This window comes from Camelus bactrianus, chromosome 6 (genome assembly GCF_048773025.1).
Source record: "Camelus bactrianus isolate YW-2024 breed Bactrian camel chromosome 6, ASM4877302v1, whole genome shotgun sequence".
In the NCBI taxonomy this organism is placed as follows: Eukaryota; Metazoa; Chordata; class Mammalia; order Artiodactyla; family Camelidae; genus Camelus; species Camelus bactrianus.
Window position 1 is genome coordinate 2981851 of NC_133544.1, and position 25918 is coordinate 3007768.

At 50.8% G+C, this 25918-nt stretch overlaps 1 protein-coding gene across 5 annotated transcripts in view; it reads right to left on the reverse strand.

Annotated features, from left to right (window-relative positions):
- The window catches only part of TECPR2 (tectonin beta-propeller repeat containing 2), an 83759-nt gene that overhangs the window by 37156 nt on the left and 20685 nt on the right, over positions 1–25918 (reverse strand). For 3 of the 5 annotated variants that reach the window (XM_074364985.1, XM_074364988.1, XM_074364987.1), the window contains exons 3-12: positions 24908–25036; positions 24381–24512; positions 20410–20567; positions 14113–14425; positions 12142–12274; positions 8802–9149; positions 6982–7985; positions 4709–4892; positions 2669–2842; positions 634–814 (exon numbers count right to left, since the gene is read on the reverse strand). In XM_074364985.1, coding sequence (XP_074221086.1) covers positions 634–814; positions 2669–2842; positions 4709–4892; positions 6982–7985; positions 8802–9149; positions 12142–12274; positions 14113–14425; positions 20410–20567; positions 24381–24512; positions 24908–25036 — 2756 coding nt within the window. Of the gene's footprint in view, positions 1–633; positions 815–2668; positions 2843–4708; positions 4893–6981; positions 7986–8801; positions 9150–12141; positions 12275–14112; positions 14426–20409; positions 20568–22041; positions 22804–24380; positions 24513–24907; positions 25037–25918 lie in introns of those variants that run through there. The other 2 variants (XM_074364989.1, XM_074364990.1) reach the window with 2 other exon arrangements.

The window sequence follows — 25918 nt, forward strand, 5'->3', positions numbered from 1 at the left end:
CTGAATTTGCTGGATTGCTAAATGCAAACCAAGAATATCCTAATCTAATTTTCTAACAACTATTAATAATTTCACACCAGTGAAATGATTTGACAGTAATTCTGTCATTAAAATTTTGACTGGCATAAAGTAACCAAACAAACTACACGTCAGAGACCAATTTCAATGATTAGGATGACAATAAAGAAAAATATTTGGCCCTAAGTCATCTTAGATTCTAAACAGAAACCATCTGACACTGGGCAGTTCTGAATAAAGACCTTCACAAGAGACTCGCTACTGTATGGTGCTTGAGGTCACACCTGAGGGAAGCAGCATTTTAAAAACTCAGCTGTGTACTTCAATTAAAAAAAAAATTTTTTTAAATTTTAAATTAAAAAGTAAAAAAAATTAAAACCGTGCTCTGACCCAGCCTCCAGTCTGCTGGTCAGAGGGAGGCCCAGAGGTCTCCAGGGTCAGGCTGCCGAAGTTGGCACTGATGACCCCGGAGAACACTGTGACCCTGGACACCATCAGGGGCGCAGCTCTGCCCAGGAAAGGTCATGCGGGTGCCTTCAGGGAAGTCAAGCTGACAAGGAACGGAGGGACACACAGGAGGCTGACAAGGCATCCGCGCCCCACCCACGCTGGTACCTGACGATGTCACACTTCCAGTGCTCCCCCTCGGGGCAGAAGCTGCTCACACCCTCCCGGTACAGGAGGGCTCTCTGCTCTGTCAGTGCCCACACCACACTGTTTCGGGCTGTGACCTGGGACAGCGGGTAGGGACAGTCGACCTTCACGGCTCTGGCACAGGGGCGATCCACGCTGAGACCTGCCAGGGAGAGAGACAGGGGGCCCCCACAGACACAATCAGGACTTCGCACCTCATTTTTATTCTGCTGCTTGCTTATTTTTCTCTTCTGGTATTTTGCTATATCCTTTTGTAATAAGTGCTTTTTCTCTTTCTAAGGTCTAGTCAATAGAAAATGGTTAAATTGTGCTTAAATAGAACATCTACATGAAGTGTTTTCAGACGCTCTTTGAAAACTGGAGGAATAACAATTCAGAATCCTCTGGTGGCCCCAAGTAGCCAAAAACATTCTGCAAGAGCATGAAAGCCCAGTGCAGGAGAGCAGCCAGACCCCGGGCCAGAGGGCCCAGGCCGAAGGAGCCGGCGCTCAGGCCTGCCCTTCCACACGCTGCGGCCACGGCCCTTGGGGCCTCAGCTGCCGCTGGAGCTACAGGGACCTGAGGCCCCCAGGCATCCTCTGCAGAGCACCTCTGACAGAGTGGGTCCCCTCTCCCTGCTTTGCACGTGGAATGTGGGGTTCCACTGCTAAAATGGAACCCCCCAATTTCCTAGCTGGAAGGTGCGGGCCAGAGCCCAGGGTCCCTGAGCCCCATCCAGGGCTCTTCCCCCACCTCCATGCGACCTCTGCCTAGCGAGTTTAAAGGCCACTCCGAGGGGAGCTGGCAGAAGAGCTGTCACCTAAACCCATATTCTCAGCCTCAGCCTGCAGTTAGGTCCTGGCACTCACTGAGCTCCCTGACTGACTAGAGAGCACCCCATGGTGTCACAGTCCTTGCACTGTGTTTCCTCGAACTCAACCAGGGTTAGGGCCTTCTCACACTGCAAACCCTTGCACCAACCCCGAAGACTCTAACCCAGGAAGGGTGGGTGGGTTTGGGCTTGTCTGAAACCACGGCCCCAGTGACTCCTCATGCCCAGGCCAGAGCACGCTGCTTCCCCACCGGGAGCAAGACACAGACGGCCCTGCACGTGGGTGTGCACATGTCTTTCCAGTGATTTTTCACTCTTGAGGGAGACACAGAAACCCGGCTGGAGACGGTCCAGCACATGGCCCAGAAGCTGGCACGGCCGCCACGGGCTCAGGCAGGAACTTCCAGGACGCATGGCTCCCACATCTGGGAGCAAACCAGATGTGCAAGGGCTTCCAATCTCAGAGAACTGTCCCTGGCTGACAGTTCCTAACAGAGATTAAACATCCTCCCAGAATCAGCAATATTAAATGGTTAAAAGTTTGATCTTTAGATAAATCCAATATGATCTCCTGACAACCAAAAAAGAGCTCCTGCCCCATAACCCTTTCCAGACACTGATAAATCACGTTGCCTTTGGAAACTCATACCCCATTTTGCTGACCGCACATAAACACCAACTCTCATTACAGCTTATTTTTAATGAACAAGTCCCACTGTGTCTCCTCCAGCAGCCAAAGGTTCCCCTCAGGACAGTTTCCTAGGACAAGATAAACCGCTATTTAGTGGAAACTATTTCCGTCTTTTCTTGACCCATGTGTAAGCAAGTGTAACGCAGCAGGGCTTTGACCTGGCTGAAAAAATCCAGCCACAAGCTAAAGGGAAAAATGATTCTGTCATTTCTCTGTTATTCTTTCCCTTAAGATTTGATATTGCAGGGTAGGTGATATGCAATGGTTAGCCGTAAGGAGAGTAAGACTGCTTCTGTACCTCACTAAATAACTCCAGTAACTCCTGCCCTAAATTTGTCCAGGAGTGAATTTGCGTCAATGCAGAAAACTGCTAATATATTCCAAAAGCAAATACTCTCTTCCCAGAAGTGTTTTAATTTAAATTGATTTCTAGCCTCTTGGTCACGGTCTCTAGGCATGTCCCTCACAAAGCAGGAGAAGCGGCAGGCAGTTACCTGTCTGCAGGTACAGGTCTCCGTTGGTCCTTATGATCCAGGCTGTGTCATCGCTCAGGGCCACAAACACCGCCTGGGGCAGAGCTTCGTACCAGTGCCGCTTCCCCCTGATGGTCACTTTTCCACAAGCAAAGGCTCGGTTAGATTTCTGTTCAATCTTCCAGAGAAGGGCTCCTGTGGAAATAAAAATTCTACTCACTGTCCAATAAAGATTGAGAATTATCGGGTGGAGAGCATGTAGCTCAAGTGGTAGAGCACATGCTCAGGATGCAGGAGGTCCTGGGTTCAATCCCCAGTCCCTCCTCTAAAAATAGATAAATTAATCAAATTACCTCCTCCTTCTAGAAAATAAAATTAAAAAACTGAAAAAAAAAAAAGATTAAGAATTATTGACCCCCAAACCTCCATTCTGGGTCTGCGGGGTGAGAGATTTCTGCCACCATCCCACTGGGGAAAGAGCCCACCGCGCCCAGGCTTGTGCCCTTGGCCACCACCTCTCACTGTGTGGCTCTGCCCATCATGTCACCTAACGTCTCCAAGCCTCATCACCTCCTCTGTGAAGTGGGGGTCACCTCTACCGTACAGGTGTCAGAAGGACAGGAGGTGAGAACGTGTCAGTGACCCAGCACACGGAGCAGGTCTGCCAGGGGCACTCATCACATGGGAGAGGAGCAGGGCCACCACGGCCAGCTTTGCAGAGAGGAGTCCCCAAACTAACATCACGAGGCACAATTCGTGCCCCGAGAAAGGCCGAGAGTCCTGTGGGGACCCCAAGGGAGGGGCCTTTCTGGACCAGCTCAATGGGTGAGATGCAGGAAAGGGAGGCATCTGCACTGGGCTGTCCTCTTCTCGCTTAGAAAGGGGTTCTATAAACATGAAGAAGGGGCGGGTAACGAGCAGGGGCCGACGGGAAGGCTCGCTGTGCAGATGGAGCCGAAGTAAGCATGGGGACTGAGGCAGGCACCAAGCCCGCAGCGCCCCCGGGTGCCACCCAAGACGGGCCTGCAGGACAGCTCAGCAGCGACATGAGCCGGCGGGAAGAGTTCTCACAGAGTAACGCGGGACTGAATGATTTGCAAACCAAAGTAATTAACACGATAGGGGAAGAGCCAACGTTTATAAATATCTGGGGAGAGGAACCCAAAGGTAAACGACAGGAAGAGAGTTAAAACGCACAATTACATAATGCCTGCTAGCCAAGCAGGCTATTATCTTAGTCTCCAAGGGAAAATACTTTCCAAACAGGCAAAGAGACAAGACAAAATAACCCTGAACAAACTAGTACTTTAAATACTGGCAAAGACGAGGAGGGTTAGGGGCAGTCCATCTCAAAGCTGAGGTCACAGACTCAGTTTGTCTGACTTCCAGTCCAACGTCCTAACAATAAACCAGCTACTATAAGACAAACACACAGACAGACTTCAGTTCTGCCTACCCACCTCCCACCCCCAAACAGGTAAAGCAGCCGACATTATGACAAAACGAACAAGCAAATGATTCTGCACAGATCAGGGAGGTGGAACGCCATCCAGGAAACGTCTGCCCCAATTCACTAAAAATGACCCAACCACAGTGCAAAAGAATGCACTTTCTTCTTACAGTCAGAGAGCATATATGTAGCTCATTCAAAAATAATTTCCAAAAAGGAAACCAAGTAATCTGAACATATCCAGTACATCTGTGGGCCTGTCTTCGTTAGTTCAGTTGCTTTAAAGTAACACTAAGAAATAAAAACATTCATTTTTATAAGGAGTTTGTACGTTAATATCTCCAAAAGAAGAAAAAAAAACCCAAACCCATTAAATTTCAAGCTATTTGTATAGCTTATAAAAATATGTGCACATGTTACTGCTGCAATTAATAAAAAACCAAAAATGGAACTGCATTTATACTACTTTTAGTTGATGCCAAACGAAGCAGCTTTCGTTCTTTGGAGAAAACCCCTCAGATCTGCGGGAAAAGGCAAGTCTGCCAGGGACAGGACCCCTGTGTGCGGTGAGGCCCGCACCGGGGCAGGGGGTAGGGGGCTGGGAGGCGAACCTGAGGGTGACACTGCCACCTGCTGGACGGCATCTTCAAACTTCTGCCAGCGCAGCCCGGCACCTGGCAACGCGCTGCAGAACAGGCCGCCTTTGTAGTCCAGGCACCAAATGTACTTCTCAGAGACCGCCAAGCTGAGGATGCCGTAACCGGGGCCCGAGTAGCCCATCCAGCTCTCTGCAAACTGACAAGGACAGAGCCTCTGAGTTCCATGGCAGGCAACACAGCTGCGTCTGCCGTGCTGCTGTCAGTGAGAGAAGTGTGCAGGACATGAGGAAAGTCACAGAGCTGAAAGGACCCTTCTGTGTGTGTGAGAGAGAAAGGACCTTTGAGGAGCCAGGCAGAGACCCGCCCCTGCTACCCTGGACCATGCTCTAATAGAAACACCCTGAAACAGGAGCTGCTGTCCCCCTACAAAGACCACAGACGTCCCTGCACGACACTTGGTCACAGATGCTGCATCTTTCCCAAAACCTGAAAGGACCAGGTTTTATTCTGCAGGTATATCCCACTTCACTCTGGCATGCACTGAGATTTTTGTACGTCTAATCATCAGAGAGGTGCCAGGAGAAACAGCACCACAGCTTTGTGTCTTCACTGTATTTTCCAAGTGCCATGCAGTCATTGGCCACATGGCACATCACGTGGCTGATGGCGACCTGGCCAAGACACCCTGCCTGAGTGAATTTTGTAGACTAAGGGTAGTTGTTAGGATTCTTTTAAGAATCAAAGCTAAATAAAGTGCGTACTTTAACAGCTTTCTAAAACTGTGAAAGCACTCAATGGACTTGGAGTTACCCACACGTGAAGGTAACTGCTTCAGAGAGAATGGTGCCCAGCCCTCCTCCGTCCGGCCCTGCGAACCATGACAAAACCCAAGGGAATGTGGCTTTCCAGCTATCTGGAGGGGGCGAGGCAGAACAGTGAAGAAGGGGGGGTCCTCAAAGTGCCAGGTGCCCCCTCACCTAGGACTTTTCTAAAGCCCTGGCCTAGAATCCCAAAGGTCCAGCCCACAGGCTAATGCTGCCGCTGAGTAGGTGCCCTGCGGTGTCGTCCCCAGGTCGCACCGCCATCGCCGAGGCCCACTCAACAGGGAGGACGGGCACACGTGTCTGGCCCCTCCCGGCTCTGAGACCCACAACTGCCTGTTGTGTCCCTGTGGCATCCCCAGCACCAGACACGGCGCCTGGCAGTCAAGGGCCCTGGAGGAAGGTTGAATGTGGGGAACACGGAGAGAAGGGGCCAGCCTTCTGACATGCTGCCTTCAAACAAGGAGGCAGCACGTCTCCCTTTCGAGGCAGGATGGCACAGGTCTGAGGGAGGGCCTTGGGCCAGCCCTGCCCTTCCCCTGCTACGCGCCCCGTGCGAGCCATTCAGCTGTCCGAGTCTCAATCTCCTCTTGTGACACGAGGACCACACCAGCACCTATTTCATGGTTTTTGGTTTCAGAGAAGTAAATGAGTTAAACTTGTAAAGTGCTGGGCACGGCGCCTGGCACCTGGTGAGAGCAGTCCCCACGTCACATGTCATCAGCGCTGAGAGAACCCAGTGGCAATTTGGAGGAAACGCACATGGCTGTAGGTTCACACTCAATCCACACCTCACGTCTACTCAGCAGGAAAAGTCACAATACAGTTAGTTCTGAAATCAAATATAGCTAATGACAATTACTTGCTATGGAAGGTTAAGTACTTTCAAAAATCACTTCTGTTACATAAAACGACCAAGAAGAGTCTCTTAATTGCATGGACTGGGTGGACCGACAGGAAACCAGACACCCAAAACCTGTTTTCTGCACAGCCTGCAGGGGAGCCCTGGTGCCACCGTTTGGAGGTCAAGGAGACAGGAGTCTGAACATGGCGGGTTCCTTGAGATGCTGTCTGCAGAGAAGGGGAGGAGAGCCCCTACCTCCTCCCTGCTCAGCGCCTTCTCCTCCACAAGTGGATGGGCCTCTGCCTACTGGCTTTCTGGAGTGGCCCCCACGCCACTTCAGCGTCCTCTGCAACAACCGACCCCAGGCGCCTGTGCTGGGCTGGCTGGCCTCGCGGGGTCAGCATCAACAGGAGTGGTTGCTTGTGTCAGGAGAGCAGGTTGCCCAGTGGGATGGCAGGTCAGCAGGAGATCAGGCCATCCAAGGTCCCTGCGCCGGAAATTCCCCCAAATCCAGACTCCAAAGCATCTGCCTGACGGTTTTACAGTAGGAACGTTTAAATTTCTGTGAAGAAAAATCATCAGTTTGCCAATGACTTCCTGTAAGAAAGGCGCCCACATACCTGATCTGACTTGAGCAGCCCGGGATCATCTGTGCCCGGCTGGCTGAGGTCCTGCGCAGAGCGGCTACCTCCCAGCTCTGTCACGCTTGTCTCCGATGACGAAGAGGGCAGCCCGTGGGCATAGATGTCCTCCTCGTCGCTGGACGTCAGTCCCTGATCCCGTGAAGGCTGCCCCAGGTGAGGCTCCTGGGCGCTGGCCACCAGGGCAGAGGCCTGGGGAGCCAGTTGTCCTCCTGCACCCGCCGGGTCACACTCTGAAGCAGCCACTGCTTTCTGGCCTGTGTCTTTGTCAGTGGCAGCGTGCCAGGGACTTGAGTCAAGGTGGTCAGGGGGCCCCGCACGCGTCAGGAAGCCCTGCTCTTTGCTGGGCTCCTCAACCCCACCTCTGTCAGCTCTGGTCCCCGGAAGCCACCACTCAGCACTGGGGGCCCAGCTTAGGCTGGACGGCACCGGGGGCACATCCAGGAGGGGGGCTTCAGAAAACGTGCTCTGGAGGTTGTCAGGCTCCTTGCCCCCCACCTCCTGGGCCTCAGCAGACCTGCCACCCTGTTCTTGGCAGGTGGACTGTCTGCCATTCAGCCCATCGTCTGCAGGACAGGGCTCCTCTCTGGGTTCTGGGACGTCGCCACTCCAGTCCACGTCCTCCCTGGAAAGCCAGGGCAAACTCAGCCCTCCACTGTGCGGCCCCACCTCGCCTGCATGGCCACTTCGTGGGAGCTCCATTGTACTGTCACGTCCCTCCTTCAGTGAGTCAGGGGTGGGGCCAGGCACCTCCAGGACACTAAATGCTTCAGGGTCGCTGTACTCTGGCAGCATGCCGCTCGCCTCGCCGCTGAGGGTGCTCTCCTGGTCGGGAGACCCTGTGCTGGACCGATCCATGGTGCTGCCCAAACTCGAGGTCATGGACAGCAGGTCTGCGTTCAAGGACTGGGGGCTACCTCTGGGACACTCGCCACAGGGGGTCGACTCGAGGGAACTGTGGCAGGCACTCCTGCTTCCGCCGTCTAATTTAAAAGAACATTTGAAATTAGATGACTCTATGTAAAGAGTAAGACACTAATTAAAAAACAAAATTTTGGCTTAAGAAAGAAACATTTTAAATGAAGGATAATAAATGGTGAGGAATAAATCTCTTAAGCACAAACTATCCCAGTGTTTTAAATGGATGCAAATACTGTACATACTGATGGCTCTGAGCCTCCTTTAAGAAATGTTAACTAAGAAAAACAAAGGAACAGATCACAGACCAACTTGTAAAATTTTAAAAAATTATTAAAATGCTAAGGAATCTGATAACATTTTCCTTCAAAAATGCAGTGATCTTTAGCTAGAGAGGCTTAATAGTCACCAAAGAATAAAAAATTAAAAAAAAAATTCACTGTTGAATCCCTTAAATTAGGGGATTCAATGTTAAATCTCCTATCTAAGGACATGCTCAACACTAAACAGAAACTGGTCCATCCAAAGAGTTCCATGACTTTCCATCCAGGTTCACAGACTCTCTGGTCTAATAAGGATATACAGGAACAGACCAAAATTTTCATTTAAATATTAAAAAGTATAAAACCCAGAACTGTGAAGCAAGTTGGCATGGTCTATCGTTACTTAAACCAGAGATGCTTCACCTGGGGTACAATGTGCAAAATATTTCAAGTAAAACTCCTCTGGGGAAGAAACACGTTCGCCCTCAGAGGTCTTCTGTGCCTTTGGGTGAAGGGCAAGCACCCACGCGGGGAAGCCGCACCCCCCCACCCCCGACAGCGCGGTAAAGCGCCCCAAGTGTGCGGGGGGCTCCGCGCGGGCCTTGCTGCAGGCTGTACCTGTCTTCTTCTTTCTCTTCTTCTTCACTTTGAGAGGCTTCACAACAAGCTCCTGATCGAAGTCTTCCGAGCTAATAGCGCTGAACCTCTTGGTGCTGAGCTGGCTGCCCCTGCCCAGCTCGGGGGCTGCCTGGAGCCCGGAGCCACTGTCGGTGGAGTTGAGTGAGCCGCTCCTGCTCCTGGGCTCACTGGCCACGGAGCTGCCCACAGAAGCGCCTCTGAGCCTGGTCTCGGGAAGCGTGGCCCCCAGAGGCCTCTCAGCGCGCTGCCCGTGGACTTGGTCTGTGCATCCCGGTGCCTCCAGACCATCCCGTGCTGGGAGAGGAGAGTTCGGTTTTAAAATGGGTCCTCGGAGAGAAAGACGGCGTGCTCTTACTAAGGTCTGCCAGCCCTAAATACCAGCCTGCTAAACCCAGAGAAGCCAGCAAAACCAAAAGAACTGCACAAAAGACTTCAATGGTTTTTGTTCTCTAGCAAGTCCCTGTATCAAAATCAGCAAAACTCACCACAGCTGTCTTCTGTAAAGAACTCAAAGGGAAAGACAAGTATAGAGCATTTCTCACTTCAATTCACAAATAATTTATGAAAGAGATGCCTGTCTATTGAAAAAGGGCTTAGTGACATCTCATTTTAACCCTATACCTTGAATATACTTTAATACTAGTCAAAGGGCGGTTGAAAAACACATGTATCTATAATAAAATTTCCTGAATTTCAAGGAAGGAAAGGTAATTTTCCACTGGTGCAACTTCAAACAGAAGTCCAAGAAGGTGTCAGTGTCTGATGCCAGCAGAACTTGAGTCCCGGCGCTCTGTTCCCATGACAGGGGCCGGCAAGCTCCCCTCCGTGGACTCATCCTCCTCCCAACATGACACCGGCATGCTCCGGCCACAGAACCCCCAAGTCAGGACCGTGGCCCATTTTGATCCATTTGGCTGTCCTTTTGTTACTGAGTATCGACTGTATGCTGGACATGTTCCAGGGGCTGGGATACACCCTCACCCACGCAGACGGGCACTCCTGCCCTCCCGGGGGCCGCAGGGGCAGCCTGCAGGCTCGGGAGCGCACTCCGGCGACAAGCAGGGCAGGGAAGTTACTCGCAGGAAGGAGATCACGCAAGCTAACGCAGACTTCGGCCGAGAGCTGTGCGGTCCAAAGCAGTGGCCACCAGCCACGTGGCCATTCAAATTCAGATTAATTAAAACCTGACAACATTTAAAACGCGGTCCCTCAGTCACACTCACCACATGGCCAGTACTCAGCGGCCACGTGTGGACAGAGGCCACCACCGACAGTGCACACACAGAGCACTTCCATGACCGCAGGAAGTTCTCCTGGCCTCCGGGCTCCACGCCACTTCCCCTCTGTGGGCTGCCCTGCCCCCTGGTGACACTGTTAAGGCCCATCTCACAGACTCAGGAGTCAGACCTTATTTCCTCCTCATGAAAGTGACAGCTCTGGAACGATGTTCATCCTGCCTGCCCTCCGTGATCTGAGGTAGTAATTCACTCCCTTTCATCTCTGAAAAGATTATAAATGTAGGACCAGGATAGCTCATAATTTCATTTTCACCTTTTTGAGGATAGTATCTGGCTAACGTGAAAATGGTTTTTTTTTGGGGGGGGGAGGTAATTAGTTTTATTTATTTTATTTTACTTTCAGGGGAGGTACTGGGGATTGAACCCAGGACCTCGTGCGTGGGAGGCGTGCGCGCTACCACGTGAGCTATCCCCTCCCCCAAGAGTGTTTTTTTATACTCTCCTAGCAGCTACACTGTGAACTCCAACACTGTAAATAAAGACAAAAGGCTGCAGCAATGCCTCGTGCCGGCTGCGGATCGCATGGGGCCGGGCCCGGCAGGCTGCTGCCCCTCCTATGCTGGAGGGCAGGGCACCCCACTTCCTGTCCAGGGTCCCCGCTCCCTCTCCTGCACTTACTCAGACATTAGCTGATGCTGATCAGAGTAGACACAACAGTGAGGATGGCCCTGCGGCCAAGGGACCCCAGGAAACCGGCGGCGCACCCACAACTGTGTACAGGGCTGACCCTGGTGAGGCAGGAGAAACAGCGGCTGCAGCAGAAATCTGAAAGGTGACCTGGGGCTTGTCACTCACTCCCCCAAGCCTCAGTTTTCTAATCTGCAAACTGAGGACACCATTTGCTAACACATCATACTAGGCTCTTCCACAAGCCCTGTGCTGTGTTAGGGCCACAAAGGTGAGTCACAAGATCCTTGCAACCAAAAATCTATTTTTCTGTGAGGGTAAGTGGTAGGTCAATGACTGAGGTCAAAGAGCAGCAGGAAAAGGGTCCCAGGAACTCAGCGAAGAGGAGAGACTGACTCAACTAAGTCACTTAGGGGAAGTATCAGAGATGTAGTGATACCTGGACAGGTCTTGAGCCACGAGGGCGGTGCGGAGAGCAGAGAGGCGTGGTGGGCAGAGGGCACCGCCCCCCAGGGCAAGCCACCCCTGGGAGCGCCCACCCTCTGCCGGGACACTGCAAGCGCCCCAGGGCGGGCGCCTGCGGCAGGACTGGAGGTGCCCTGCATGCCCGTCAGCAGGGCCCCGGGAGCACAGCGAGCAAGGCAGGGCGAGGCCACTCCAGCCCCTGGGGGAAGGGGCCTGGTCAGGGAAAGGCGGGGGCTCATGTGTCACATCAGTGGTGGTGACTCTGGGCAGGCACCCCGCTCACCTAGAGACTGAGAACCTCCCACGTGGGTGGCTGAGGACTGCGTAAGGTCACGAGTGTTAGGTGCTTAGCAGAGTCTCTGGAACCTGGCGAGGATGACACAGGGGTGATGGGGACGGGCGCCCCACAGCTGCTGCTACTGCCAGGGACACATACGTGAAGCAGTGGGGACGTGTGCGCAACAGCACACGGTAAGACTCTTTAGAATCTGGGCTTATATATGAATTACAAAAAAAGAAGTCAAAACAGAATAATCAAGACACAAGGAAGAACTGTGTTAAAGGTAAAAAGTATGCCCCAGATGGCAGATTTAAACATTCTGACGCCTCATGCATTAGTCTCACAGGTTGTCTCAGAGCATCGGAGATCAGTCAAGTGGGGCTGGGTTTTCCTTCCTGCTCACCCGACCGCCCCATCTTCCAAGCCCACAGAAGCAACGCTACCCAACGTGAGACCCTGGCTGACGTAAGCCTGAGAGTAGGTAACCTTCAAGAAAAGTATCACAAACCGTATTTTAAGAGTCAAAGGAAACCCACTGAATACCTCCTTGTTCAGATAAAGCTACGACCATTTAACGAGCAAATGGTAAGTTTTATACATTATTAACGGCAATTACATACACACGGTACATTTTATAACAAATACAAACCTATTGATGCTAGCCCTTCAGGCCTGCTGGAAATTCTTATAATGTTCCTGTCTCCCTTTAAGAAAAATATTTCATTTTCTGTGCAGGAAACAGACACGATATCGCCTGATCCTTCCAAACCAGCAATTGTGGCCTGTCAAAAAAAAAAAAAAAAAAAAATCACAAAACCAGGCAATCCTAATAGTTCAAGTCATACAAGCATGTGAAGGAATCCAGATAACTGCCCTTTGTTATGATGACTTTCTGGAACTTCTCTGTTGTCTCCTGACAAGCTCGCCCTCCTTGGCAACCCAGGACTTGTCCCAGCTCACAGCGCTGTAACCAGCCCCCGCCTGGCACACCCCTCCTGGGCTGGACCAGGGGCTGGCAGGTCTAGGTCCCCCACTGTGTACTCCTGTGGGAGAGACTAGTGCGCACTGCAATCCGTGGTTCTGGATGAATGAATGAGAGAGGGATGGTTCTCCTAACGTCTGATAGTAGGCAGCAAGCAAAACACAGGACATCCCTGAGCCCACACTGAGTTAAAAAGCTTCTCAGTCAACACTGCAAATAAGAGACTAGTTCACTGTAGAAGAGAAATGGGGCTGAGTTCTTGTTCATTCTTAAATAACCCTGATGAACAGCTTTAGACTGACATCAGTTTGAAAGCTTCCAATCCTGGTGCCACGTTCAGACTGTCTGCCCATGAGCAGCCCCTGTGCCTCCGTTTCTCCACCTATAACATGAAGGGGATTGTGCCTGTTACAGAGAGTGCCGGGTGAGTGCTCAGGAGGGAGGAACTGATTGTAATCACAGTGTATCTTGACCCCACTAATTAATAAGTGTGCATGACATTCAAAGAGGACCCAAAGAAAGGAGAAGTTATATTCTCTATAACCAGGAAGAATACAAAAATGCCTTTCAAAATGTTCTTTAAGAAACAAACTCAGGGCTAAAGGGCACCTTGGTGACCCTTAACCCAGCTCACCCGCTCCCTCCCCATGCTCCGGGTACAGAAGCCCAGCCGGGAGATGAGAGATGCCTAGTTGTAGGCAGAACCAAACCAGGATCTTCCAGGAGAAGAAGAGGTCCCTTTTCTTTCTACTGACCCAGCAGTAGCAGGCATGGCTAATAACAGTAATTAAGAAGCCTTCAGATGATGAATTTCGGTTTCTGTTGGCACACCAATTAAGAAGCCCCTTTGATTTCTATAGTGAAGCTCTGCTTATAAAGCAGACTGTCTGTCAGAGGCCTACAGGCTTCAGGAAGGAAGAACCGAGAAGGATGGGGGGGGCTGAGGTGGGGAGGTTATTTACAAAACAGCAAAAGCTCTGCCCTCAAGGAGGACCTGACACTAAACTTTTTTTAAATTCTTAAATCTGTCTCTCTTGGCCATAATCTATTATTATCCTGATTTAAACAGAAAGTGTCTCCTACTGTGATTTGATGATGCTGGAAAGTTGTCCAAGATACAACATTAAAAGAAAAAAGAAAAGGCAAAACAATGTGGCTCCTGCTGGACAGGAAAAACAGAGGAAACAGAGGTAAAAGAACAGGGTGGAAAGAAAAACAGAGACAGGGCCCCCATCCTGTGCCCTCAGTGTTACCTGGGGGTGTCGAGGGAGAGTCTCTGCCTTACTGTTTCTGTCCCGTCTAAGTTTTCATTTACCGTGCTCATAGTCATTTGGTAGTCGGAAAACAAAAGATTCAAACAGGTTATAAAGAACAAGTTTTGTTTTTTGCTTAAATTAAACACACACACACACATAATTTCTCAACAGGGGACAGGACTATGAATATCTAAACCAAATGTTTTTTCAAATCTACAAAAATAACCAAACTTTCATTTGATTTCCTCGCCTGGCCCAACAGAAAAAGCAAAGCATTAGAATCAGTACAGCTCCTTCCGTCATCTGAGAAATGAAGCAGAAATGTCCATAAACATTCTCTTGCCTCTAGTCACCAAGGATATGGCACGATCGCTCCATGTACCTGGTTGATGGTGTCTAGAAGGTAAATGCTGTATTCATTCCAACTCAACACCCAGCCTTCTTGGAAGAAGCAGGAAACGAGCCCCAGGTGCTTCTCGGGTGAGCTGCAACTCCCCTTGTCGGGGGACTCCAGGCGCGGGTACAGCTCAAAAGGCTTGACTCCTCCGGCAAAGACATCTTTTAAGATAAATGTGGCCTGAACGGTCCCGTGGATGTCAGCCTTCCACAGCCGGAGCCCAGGCCGCGATGCGTACAAGGTTAGATCGCTTTGCTTACAAAGTCCTGGTATAAAACAGGCACCAAATTTCCCGGTGCTGAAATTACAGGAGCAGAAGAAGGAAAGAGAGAGACATGGACTGATTTAAAGTGATAGTTCTCAACCCCTGATATTAACTAAAACAAAGATTTTTGGATTAAGCCAAAACAAAATTGATTATTTTTCAAGCCCTTTTCTATTTTTCATATCCTTTTCTGCAGTGTTTTCTGTTAACGGAATCGCACTGCCGTCTCCAGACCCTCAGAGGGCAAGTCTCCGCCCTGCACTCCCCACAGCCCCATCAGAAGCGTGCAGCCCGAGCACCGCACCCCGGCTTTAACTCCACTCTCTGGTTTAATCCTCACAGCGACCCTGCGACTGCCGCTCTAGGGAAGCAGAAGCTGAGGCAGAAGGTGACAAACCCAGGACCCACCACCCTCCCCTGCTCTGAAACTGTTCCCCTAGCGTCTGCCTGCTGAGCTCACACCAGCACCACAGCTTTATGTCCAGAACCGCAGCAGCCCTCTCAGGACCCCCTTAAACCCACCAGAGGGACCGACCCCCTTCTAATCCGCAGGCTTGGTATTTTCTTCTGGTTTTCAAATTATGAAACATCTGACACAGACAGAAAGCACTTCATGAAGCCCAGCAGTGAAAGGCGCGCCCAGGAGCCCGCCCTCAGCTCTGGAAATAAGGCATTAGCGACACCGCTGACGGCCTTGTGCTCTGAAGTGCCCGCTCTGTCCCCAGGGGAGACACCTACACTGAACTCTGTGTTTATTGTTCCCTTGCTTTTATTGACAGTTTGAGCACAGATCTAGGGACTCCTGAACACTACATAACTTAGTCTTGTTTGTCTTTCATTTGCATGAAAAACAGTATGATGCTATTTGCATCCTTTTGCAACTTGCTTTTAACTTAATATTTCTAGGATTTATCCTTGCTTAATAAAAAAGCTGTAGCTCATTCTCTTCCACTGCTATAAAGTATTTCCCAATTTATTTATTCACCCTCTCATTGATGGTATTTGAATTAGCTCCAGTTTTTCACTCTGAACAGTGCTATGAGCATTTCTGCAGAGCCTCCTAGTACACAGGCCTCAGAGTTTGTCAGGGATATTTCAGGAGTGGGACTGTCGGGTTGCTGGGTAACTAACTGTTGGTTAGATAAGAGCAAATTCAAGTCCGGAAGACAATTTCAAACTTTTCCCATTGTGTTTACACCGACCCAGACTCCCATCAGCAAACTGTGAGTTCTCACTGCTCCACATCTTTGCCAAAGCTCAGACTTCCACCAGAGTTCAAATACTAAGAGTTTCAGTTGAACCCCAAGTCCCCCTGATTCTCTCTCCAAAAGGGTTCTCTGATTTTGAACTGGCTTTAGATTGACACCTGGGCTCAATTTCCAGCCCTGACATTTAACAACGAAGCAGTGTGGGTCTCAGTTTCCTAGTCTGTAAACCAGGGATAACAACTCCCACCTCAAAGGCTGGTGTGAGGACTGGGTGACAATCGATGAAGACACGGAAAGCAACGCTGTGACCCTGTGAGTCCCCACAAGCGCTCAACTGCTCTGACCCCACCTACATCTCCAGCACGTGTGCGTGCTCACCACGTGCTCCCGCCTCGCCTCGCTGCACCAGCAGCTCCCCGACCCCGCGCAGCCACACATAGCCAGTCATCTAGGGCTTCCTCCATACTACACCATCTCCCTATGTCCCTCTGGCACCTCAGTAACTAAAGCCCTCTGGGCGGGGTCCAAGGAGGGCATCCAATGCCAAGCTCAGCTTTGAAACAAAGATCGTCAGACTAACCAAGTGTCAACACCGTAGATCGATCGTGGACAGCTCTCTAATCCACACTGCATCTGATTCCTGTCCGCGGGATGCATTCTGCAGAGGTTCTCTAGAAACACTCAAAGGAATTTTAGAAGGGCAGCCCGTAACCTCCTCCTCCTGCCTTTCCTATCAAGTCAGTTTCTATTTGATGATCCAAGTTTTAAATCTATTTTCCTTCTATGCAAAGGTCCTCTTAAAAATCTCTTGTCACTTCCATTTTGATTTGCGCACCTTAGGTACCTAAAGCATTCACTTTAATATTTAGTGAGTTCCTGCATTATGTAAGTGACTGTGCAGGGCTGCAGGCAACTTGAAAGGCAGTTAAGAAGGATGTGGCACTATCCTACGATGTGCGCACGAACAGTTACAACAGCATCCAGGCGGTGCTGTACCTGAGGCTCGGAGAGCTGACCGAGGAGCACACACAAAGGGGACATGTTTCACCAGGACCTTGGACACTGAGCGGACCACGAACAGGCTGAGGAAAGGGGAGCAGGCACTCTGGGGATGGACACTCAGAGGAGGGTCCTGGCAGGTGGCTGGCTCTAAGGAACTGCTGAGTCGTGTGGGGAGCGGGTCGGGATGAGGCAGTGAAGCCAGGGCTACTAGCTACAAGCCAGGCGCAAACCGTCCTCACCCCGACTCGGCCACCGCCCCCAGCCGTGAGGCTCCACAGCGCTTCCTCGTGTCATTCTGAGTTGGACACTCAAACTCCAACTTTTAAGGTCTAATCAGGGCAGGATTCTAAAATCATGAATAAACTAACCTAGTTTCTTAATTTTGGTGGGGACAATTTCCAGAAAAATCACTGATGACTTTAAAAGAATACCTGAATTCTCTTTATGAGCCACACTGATACGGAAAAAGGTTTTCTGGTTATCAAATGCTAACCATAAAATAGTGTTTTCTAATTTTTGTGTAATTCATGGTGCCACAGACCCAAAGCGCTGAGCGCAGAGAGCCTGATACGAGAGAACCAGCCAGAGCCCTGACAGCGATCTCGACAGCCAGACGCCCGAGGCCACCACACAGGCACGGCGCTCAGGCGCTCAGGCTGCTCCAGAATCCGCCGTGGCTCTGACTGGGGTGCAGAGGCTCCACACGCACACCCGGCACCAGCTGCAGCGGGCAGGTGCTGCCGAAGCAGGACCGCAGGGCACATGCACACGGCCAGGGGAGGGCGCCACATAACGCAGAGGGGGACCAAGATATAACCCGTTGGGTGGGGGATGTGTCTGGGGAAGGCTGGAGATTTCCCGGGAGAAACACAGACGTGGTTTTGTCCAGTCTGAGGAGGTTCATGCCCTTGATCAGAAGGGGATGCCTGCATCCTCCACCACCGAGTGCCCCTGCCTGCACTGGACCCGAGCTCTGCTTTCCCACTGACAGGGCATCCCTGGCCCTATTTGGGCCTACCCCATCCATCCCACATGCTGTCACGCAATCCCTCCAAACTCTCGCCAGACCACACGTTCCCCTCGAGGCACACCCTAGATCTGTGTCCCGTCTACAAAAGCAAAGGCCTCCAAAAACCTGCCTCTCCTCCATCAGCCCCTCCAACCCCCTGGCTCCATGGTCACACGGGGCCATCACGTGGCAGGATCCAAAGGTCCAGCCCAGCCCCCTTCTCGGGGCCAATCAGTAGCTCTGACACAGCTGATTCTGAAGGCGCTCCCTCCCCCGACAGGTAAACAACAGAATGCCCAGAACACGAGGCCTCCCCCACTTTCTTAGTTACATTCCCTCCCTGGGTGAGCTCATTGTCCCAGAGCTTTAAATACCGTCTAAATGCTAAGGGCTCCCAAATGCCCAGCTCACCCTCCACCCGCCACTCCACCTCTCGACTGGGAGGAGGAGCACGCTTCCTGGTCCCCGCCTTCTCTCCACCAGGCTTCTCTGGGCCAATAACCCACATCCCCACTTACCCAACTGCTCAGGCCACAAGTCTCTGCCTAACCTCCTCTCACACCCCAGAGCCCACAGACCCATCGGCTCTGCCTCTAAAGCCTTCCCGGCACCCCACCCCGGCTGAGCCCCCCCCACCTCCCACCGGAATCACCCGGGAGCCCCCGGCTACCCACGCCCGCTGCCGCTCTCGCCCTCTCGACAGCAGCAAGAGTGACCTCCCCTGGCCAGAGCCTCTCGGGACTCTCAAGGGCACTGGAGTAAAGCAGCCCCTGTGCAGGGCCCACCCCCAGCCCCCAGCCCCCATCTGCTCTGCACACACTTGGTCCAGCTGCTCCTCAGACCCTCAGTGCTTCTGCCTCCAGGGCTTCCCTCCAGCCCCTCCATCCTGCCTCAGGAATGTGCTCAGGTCCCTGGCGGGGCCAATCAGTAGCTTCCCTTCCTGCCTACCCAAAACAGACACCATGCCCTCTGCTCTCTCCCCGCTAGCTCCACACCGATTTACTACCCTACATTCTAGAACATGTTTATTGAACATCTGTCACGCCGGGGCACCCGGCCCACTCCTCCACAGCCACCCAGCCTCCTCCCAGCTCCTTGAACCTCCAGGCCCCAGCCCAGTGCAGGGCCCCGGCACCTGCTGTTCCCTGAGACCCCTTTCCACACCTCAGCTTCAGTTCAAACACGCGCCCCGCCACAGCAGCCTCTCCTGACCTTCCGCCTCTTCTCCCCGATGCTTCCTGTCCAGCATCACCGCAGCCCAGACGTTCATCTGGCTTGCAGGCAGCGATCTGTCCCCTTGCCCATGCTGTCACGTGTGGGCCACCCAGTGGGCCACCTGCTGAATGAAGCACCACTCCCAGGAGGCAGGCGTGGCCCTCGCTAACGACAGTCTAATCCAGCACATGGCAGAGACAAGCCTTCAGGACTCAAAGGTTAAGACGTTTCCACTCCTTCTGCGTTACTTCTCTAATATACCTTCCCTAAGAGAAAGGGGGCACGTTTATATACTTCTGCTTGGCAAGAGGACGCTTTTATCCAAAGCTGCCAAAACACCTGACTACACAAACGCAGCAGGAGAGGCTCACGCAAAGCAGCTTAGGTGCCCACACGAGAGGTTAGCAGGCCAGGTTTTAAAAGAAAGACCGCTGGGTCTGTGATCCCCATGGGAAGAATCGGCTTTTATAGTCCACCCTCCTGAATGACACAGTCTGCGAGGCACTGACAGACGAGCTGGCACAAGGCGTCCGGCTGAGAAGTGGGATCCTGGCAGAGGGAAAGTCAGGACCAAGTTCTGCAGAACCACTAAGCCCAAGCTGCACATGCCACTGAGTTTCCAGGGCCCAACAAGGAGATAATTGCTATAAAAAGACCAAATTGTTGACGGAATTAAGGAGGGTATTCAGCGTGGAAAGCAGGAACCATTGGGGAGGCTCACGGTGTCTTTTAACAGCCATGGGCCACGACATAGAAAAGAGAATAAACTTCCACTGTGTAGCTGCAGACAGGACACAGAATAAGGGATGCTGAGATGCCAGAGGCTGGCTCTGCCCAGCGGACCTTCCCTGACCTTCTCACGGAGCCGATGGCACCACCAGCCTCAGCCGGCCCTCATCCACCACGCCGGCACACCCTGCCGTGCTCCCCACTCCCCGCAAGGCCACCCAAGCCCCCTCAGCGTTCCCCCAGCCCACGAGCCACCGGTTCTCAGCAGGCAGCGCTGCCGCCTCACCGGAATTCCTCCAACTCCCGCCGTCCTCTCCCTCTTCTCCCACAGCCCAAGTCCCTGCGCCCCAGCCCTCTTCTCTTCCCCTCCTCCACTCCATCTATCCCCCTCTCCACCCCCTCCACCCCACCCCATGCAAACCACGAGCAAAACCGAGCCACAGAGCTCTACAAGAGTGTCACTGTGCGCTTTGATGCCTTTCCCCACCCGGCTGCCAGGCAGGGGGACTTGGACCGACCCTTCCCTCACTGTTCTACCTCCTGGGACCAGGCAAAGGGGGAACACTGTCTCGGCCTGGAGCCCTGAATCCTTCCAGACCCTCCCTTCCTCTCCAGACTAGGTGATAGCCCGTGGGAACTCCACCGGCAGTGACACAGCCAGGGACACTTCTGCTGCTGAGTTCACTAAGGTTCTCCGAGGGCCTGGCACGTGGTAGGCTGACCCGACTCCAGGCCCCTAGACCTGGCCCTCAAGGTGCAGCAGCCACACGTGCCTCCTGTCCATGCCTAGACCAGACGTCCTGTGGGCAGGCGGGCTGGGGACCCACCTGGGCCGGCCCACGTGGGACACTCACCTTTTCCTTGGCTGTGTTCCGATCTGCTTGACGGACTGCTCTTCGGTGTAGAAAAGCAGACTTCTCTGCAGTGTGGAGACGAGCAGCACTTTCTGGCTGTAGTCCAGCTGCACGATGGAGGCCGGCTCTTCCAGCACCAGGTGGGAGTTACAGACGCCCTGCGGACAGAGTGCAGGACCGCTCTGCTGTGACTGGGATGGAACGCGGCCGGATGGAACGCGGCCTTCCCAGTGACTGCATTTAGGTCAACGCAGCCCTTAAAACGTATGCTTTGATTCTCATCAGGTTCAGTACTGACTGAATGGAAGAGTCCTCACTAGTGAGAAAACGGTGTTAGTGTCATCAGCTACATCAAGTTTGCCAAGAAACATTTAAACACTCTGTACAATTTCTTTTAAAATGTTCTCAGTAGATGGTTCAAAGAAGAATCCATAAAGACCTAAGCAGAAATACGTTGCATCATGTGTATCATTTATTCCAAGAGAACACAATGGGACCTTCTACAAAATTCCTGTGACAACAAAAGTCCGTATTCCAGTCTTCCCCCACAAAGAGTTCAGAGCAATTCTGGGGACATTATACCCTTGCCCACTGAAAGGGTCAGAGGCAATAGGCTAGAGAGAAATTAAAGTCGCACTAAATATATTAAGAAATACATTAAAATTCTAGAAGGTATTTTACTGCTAACACAAACTGTATTTCTTGGACTCAAATATCTGCTCCTGTAAGTCATTCTTCTCCAGAACCTGTGTCTTTAATTGTTCAGGAAATACTGATGCAACGTCACAGACCTTTGAGGGGAAAGAAGGAGCAGCAATCAGATGTACAGGTAAAATCTACATACAGTAAAATACACCCTTTTTAGATATAAAATTCTATGAATTTTGACAAATGCACACAGTTGTGTAACCACCAACATAATCAAGATAGAGAAACTCTCATTCCTCATGAAACAGCAAGGACTTTTAAGCCAGATTTCCCGCCTACCTGTGCAGTTATGCAGACGTGGCTTTTCAATTTTTGACTTAGCTTGTAATGGAATTAAATGTATTGTACTGTATTTTGCAAAAACACACATCTTCCCTTGTCTTTTTTGCAAGTCTCATGGAATACCTGTGTCTTTTAAAAAAATTATCAGAACCTCAATAGGCTGGGAAAAAACGATCAGTGTGCTCAGGACAATGGATTCTGCACATGATTTTCTCTCTGTTTCTGGAAACGGTGCCTGAGCAGTGCTCCCTTGGGGCCGCCCACAGGCTGGGGAGTGGCAGCAGGAAAGCACAAATACAGGGGACCCGTTCACATCTTGACAAAACACTTTCCTGTGGAGTACAGTTCTCAAAGTGTAGTCCACGGTCCCCGAGGGTCCCTGTGACCCGTCGAGGTCAAAACCACTGTCATTAAAAAACTGGATTTTTTTACCTGCCCTTTCGCTGAGCTGACATCTGTGCTGACGGTACAGACCCACAGTGGGAGAGCTACTGGAACCTCAAGGGGGCCCAAGCTGAGCAGGGCACCAAATGACAGGCTCAGCTAACCCTTGACGCTCGCAGCCAAAACATACTATTTCACTTCCGAATGTCTTTATGCAAGAAAACGACAATTTCATCAAATCATGACCCTTGCACACACCTTTGTGTCTGTGTGACAAAAGGGGGCGTGCACACAGCGCGCCTGCTGACACGAAGCCTCTGGTTCTCTCGGAGAAGCACCTGTGCACTGCATGAGCTGTGAGCCCAGGCAATCGCTTCCTTGTCACAGAACGCCATTCTTAATTGAAATACTGTAATTATTCACATTTGGGTATTTGGCAGGCATTTCCTCAGAACGAACAAAGCGAGCCTGTCGCTTCAAGGTAAACAAGTGATAGTATTTGCTGTTAATAATAAAATTCAAGTTTACAAGCGAAGATTAGAATTTGAAAACTTGTATCCACCCCTGCGAACTTGGCAGACTTCCAATGGTTAAAGACTTTTTTCATTAGAATGATGGTGGCATTAACAAGGGTGATTTCTTTGATATTACATAATTAAGGGTGTTAACATTTCTAAGATCTGCATCTCAGTGGGTCAATATTTTCCAAGTGACCATTGCATGCTACAAAATCACATATGGGTTAAGGAGCCATTCAAAGTGTAAGGTAGACCAATGGATTTCACTGTAACAGAGCACGAAAAACTCACCCACGTGACTTCAGATTTCATGTTGTGACCAACCTTTAAAGAAACTACTACTGATCTGGGGATATGATTAAAGAAGAACATCCACAGTTCCCTATAAAGGAAGGGCAACTAAAACACTCCTCCCATTTCCAGCTGCGGTCTGGCAGACCGTCTTCACGCACTCCAGCCAAAACAATGCATTGTGGCAGGTTAAATGTAGAATCCAGCTGTCTTCTATTAAGCCAGAATTAAAGGAATCTGCAAAAATGTAAAGCAATGCCACTCTCCTCACTTGTTTTGAAAAGAGTTATTTTCACAAATATGTTATTTATGTTAACACATAATGAGTTTATTAGTTCAAAATAAAGTTAATAAATCTTTTTTAATTTCTAACCTAGTGCACTCAGTAGATATAAACTTATACAAACAAAAGCTCTTTGGGGTCCTCTTTTTAAAAATGTGAAGGGATCTTGAGATCAGAAAGTCTGAGAACTCAGTACCACCTCCAAAGAATAAATAACTAAACCCAATTACCTTCTCTCCAAAAAAAACCAAAAAAAGTCTGAGAACTACTGCTAGAGAATATTTGCAGTCAGTCTTGGAGCAGAAGGGCCTGGCTAGTAATTGCTGAATTCCTAGACGCACTAGGAATGATGACTACAAGTGAGAAAACGAATGGACTGTGTCTCCAAGGGGCCCACTCTAGCTGGGCAGACACACGGCACAGTGAGTAAAGCCCAGGCGGCCATAAAGCCACGTTCGCAGTGGGAAAGGCATGGTTTGGGAGCAGACCCTCAGTCTGAGGTTGAGCTGTCAGGCTTGCGCCCCCGGACCAGTGGCAAGTCCCCACCTGAGGATTTCCACACCTAGCTCAGGGTGCTGCTGTGAGGCATAAACAAAATAACCAATAAGAGGGTGAGGCTGGGCCCCCTGCTGCCACCAAACCCCCCTGCTCCTCTGCCATCAGTCTCTCCCACACAACCAAGGTTTGGCCGGGCCAGTGCTCCAGCCACTGAAAGCGCTGATTTTCATTTACAGTGTGGACAAAGAACGCTGCCTGCCATATCAGTAAGCATTTAAGGCTGCTGGAAACCTGAGGCCATCAGCCACGGCAGCCAATGGGCACCCTGAGGGAACTTAGGATGGAAGGAACAGGATGTTGTCCCTAGAGTGTTAAGGTGCATCTCGAAGGGATGATTTCAATGAGCCCAGACTCTTGCATCTTCCCAAACATAGGAAAGTGCTGAAGTCATTAATTTGAGATGTTTGTTTTTTCTTTGATTAGCAGAAACCCTTTGATGTTCAACTACCTGGTTTGTTTTGGCACAGCTCCTCTCTGTCCTGGCTCCTCCCTGACCTCTCCGGAGCCGTCCCTCAGAGCTACCTGAGAGCCTGTCTGCCCTGCTCAAGTCCTCAGTAAGCCCACTGAATAAAACATTCTCAGCTTTCAGGTTGTTCCTTTTTTTTTTTTTTTTTTTTCAGTTAACAATAATTATGACTGTGAGATGCTTCACGCCCTCCTACAAACCTTTCAAGGAATCAGGATTGATAGTGGCTCTTTTCTAAGAAGTAGCAATAAACAGCAGGAGAATGGAGAAATAAATGTTCCAGTAGAAACAAAGGCCAATTCTTTAGACACAGAAGTAGCTTATAAAGCATTAGAAAAGTCCTTGAAAGAAAATGTTACAAATAACAATTGAGATTAGAAAGGGACAGCGATCAAGAATACAAACTGACCAACTAAAGATACAATTACGAATATAATTTCTTCAAATGGAAGGCCAACAACATTTCTGAAAATAATTTTACCTGGTCTAGATCCAGAGAAGAATAGACAATTTTCCCTTTGTCATCTCCGGAGAACAACTTCATTCCATTGGGGCTCCAAGCCAAAGCTGTTATGCTATTTTTGTGAATACCAGTGACATCAAATCTCCGAAGCTACAAATAAATGACAAAAACACACACAAGAAGAGAAAAGGATGAGCACTGTGAGAGGGAGCTGCACGGACGAGCTGGGACGCACTCCCTGCTGTTTGTGGAAGAGCCGGTGCTCCCAGCCCGGCTTCCACGCTGAGCCCGGCACAGGGGCCCATCCATCTATTCACCTTTGAAGCTGACAAGAGAAGAGCCAGAGAACATTAAGCAAAATTTAAATTAGCCACGTGTGCTTTCTGCCGAGTGTCCTACCAGGAGCAAAGATGTTACCAGATTATAAAGAGCACAGTGCTAGGCTTTTCTGAGCACATATTTTCTCAGCAGATGAGAGTTTCTCATTTAAAATACATGAGGAATTTGTCAAAAAGTTAAGGGATGCTAAAATGATCAGCACGTACCTGTTTATTTCTCCCGGGCAAGGAGGACACAAGTTGAAAAACGGCAACCCTCCCGGAGGCTGTCCCTGCGGCCACAAGGTCATCAAAGCAGCTCAGCAGCTTCACCACTGTGATGGACTCCGTCCTCCCCTGAAAGAGGACACGTTCAGCAACAAAGGGCCAGGCCAGCTTTCAGAACGGAAGCCATCGCCCGGCAGCAGAACGGAACGCTCACTGGACTGCGGCCTGCGCCTCCCTGAGTGAAAACGTGCACAACCCAGAAAGGCAAGTAAACCCCTTCAAACCTTATTCTTTCCAGGTTGTTCGTCTTTGAGATGACATTTAAAACTGCATTTCTGAGGCAGGAAATGCTGGCCGACCAGGTGCAAATACACTGAGCTCTTATCCAGGGAGTTGTAAGGAGCTCGGGCAAGGGGGTAGTTCGCCCTCCGAACCGGAGTCTGGAGTCAGAAGAGCTGCCCTAGACCGAAGCTCTGCCCTCTCACCTCTCAACGTGGACAAGCTGTTCACCGGCTGCTGTCCACGGTGACTGCGACAGTCTTGCCGTGAGGATCAGTAAGACAGCGCGTTACAAACTGATTCCTGGCATGTCTGGGTTCTTGATCAATAGTCATACGAAATGACATTAACTCAAGCTTTATACTTTGGTTTATTAAAAAGCACATGTCAAGCACTGCACACAGATATTCAGGCTTCCAGCCCACCAAGTGATCATTTTTCACTTTGAAACCATTTACTCAGAAAAATTACACAACCACTTTGACCTTGCTAAGACATTCGGCAAGACCTCCAATAAACCATTCTGATCCCTGATGCAGTCATTTAGACGGCAGTTAACCCGTCCGACAGGCAGCTCTCCCTCCACATCCGGGTGCGGAGCTGGGCCGCTCGGTCACGCACAGCAGGGCACGGTCCCGCTCTCACACTGGGCTGCGGCACCCAGACAAGCGCACGAAGGGCCGCCGCCTGCGGTGACCCAGCTGTCTCTCACCTGGTGCTTTACAGCTTGCA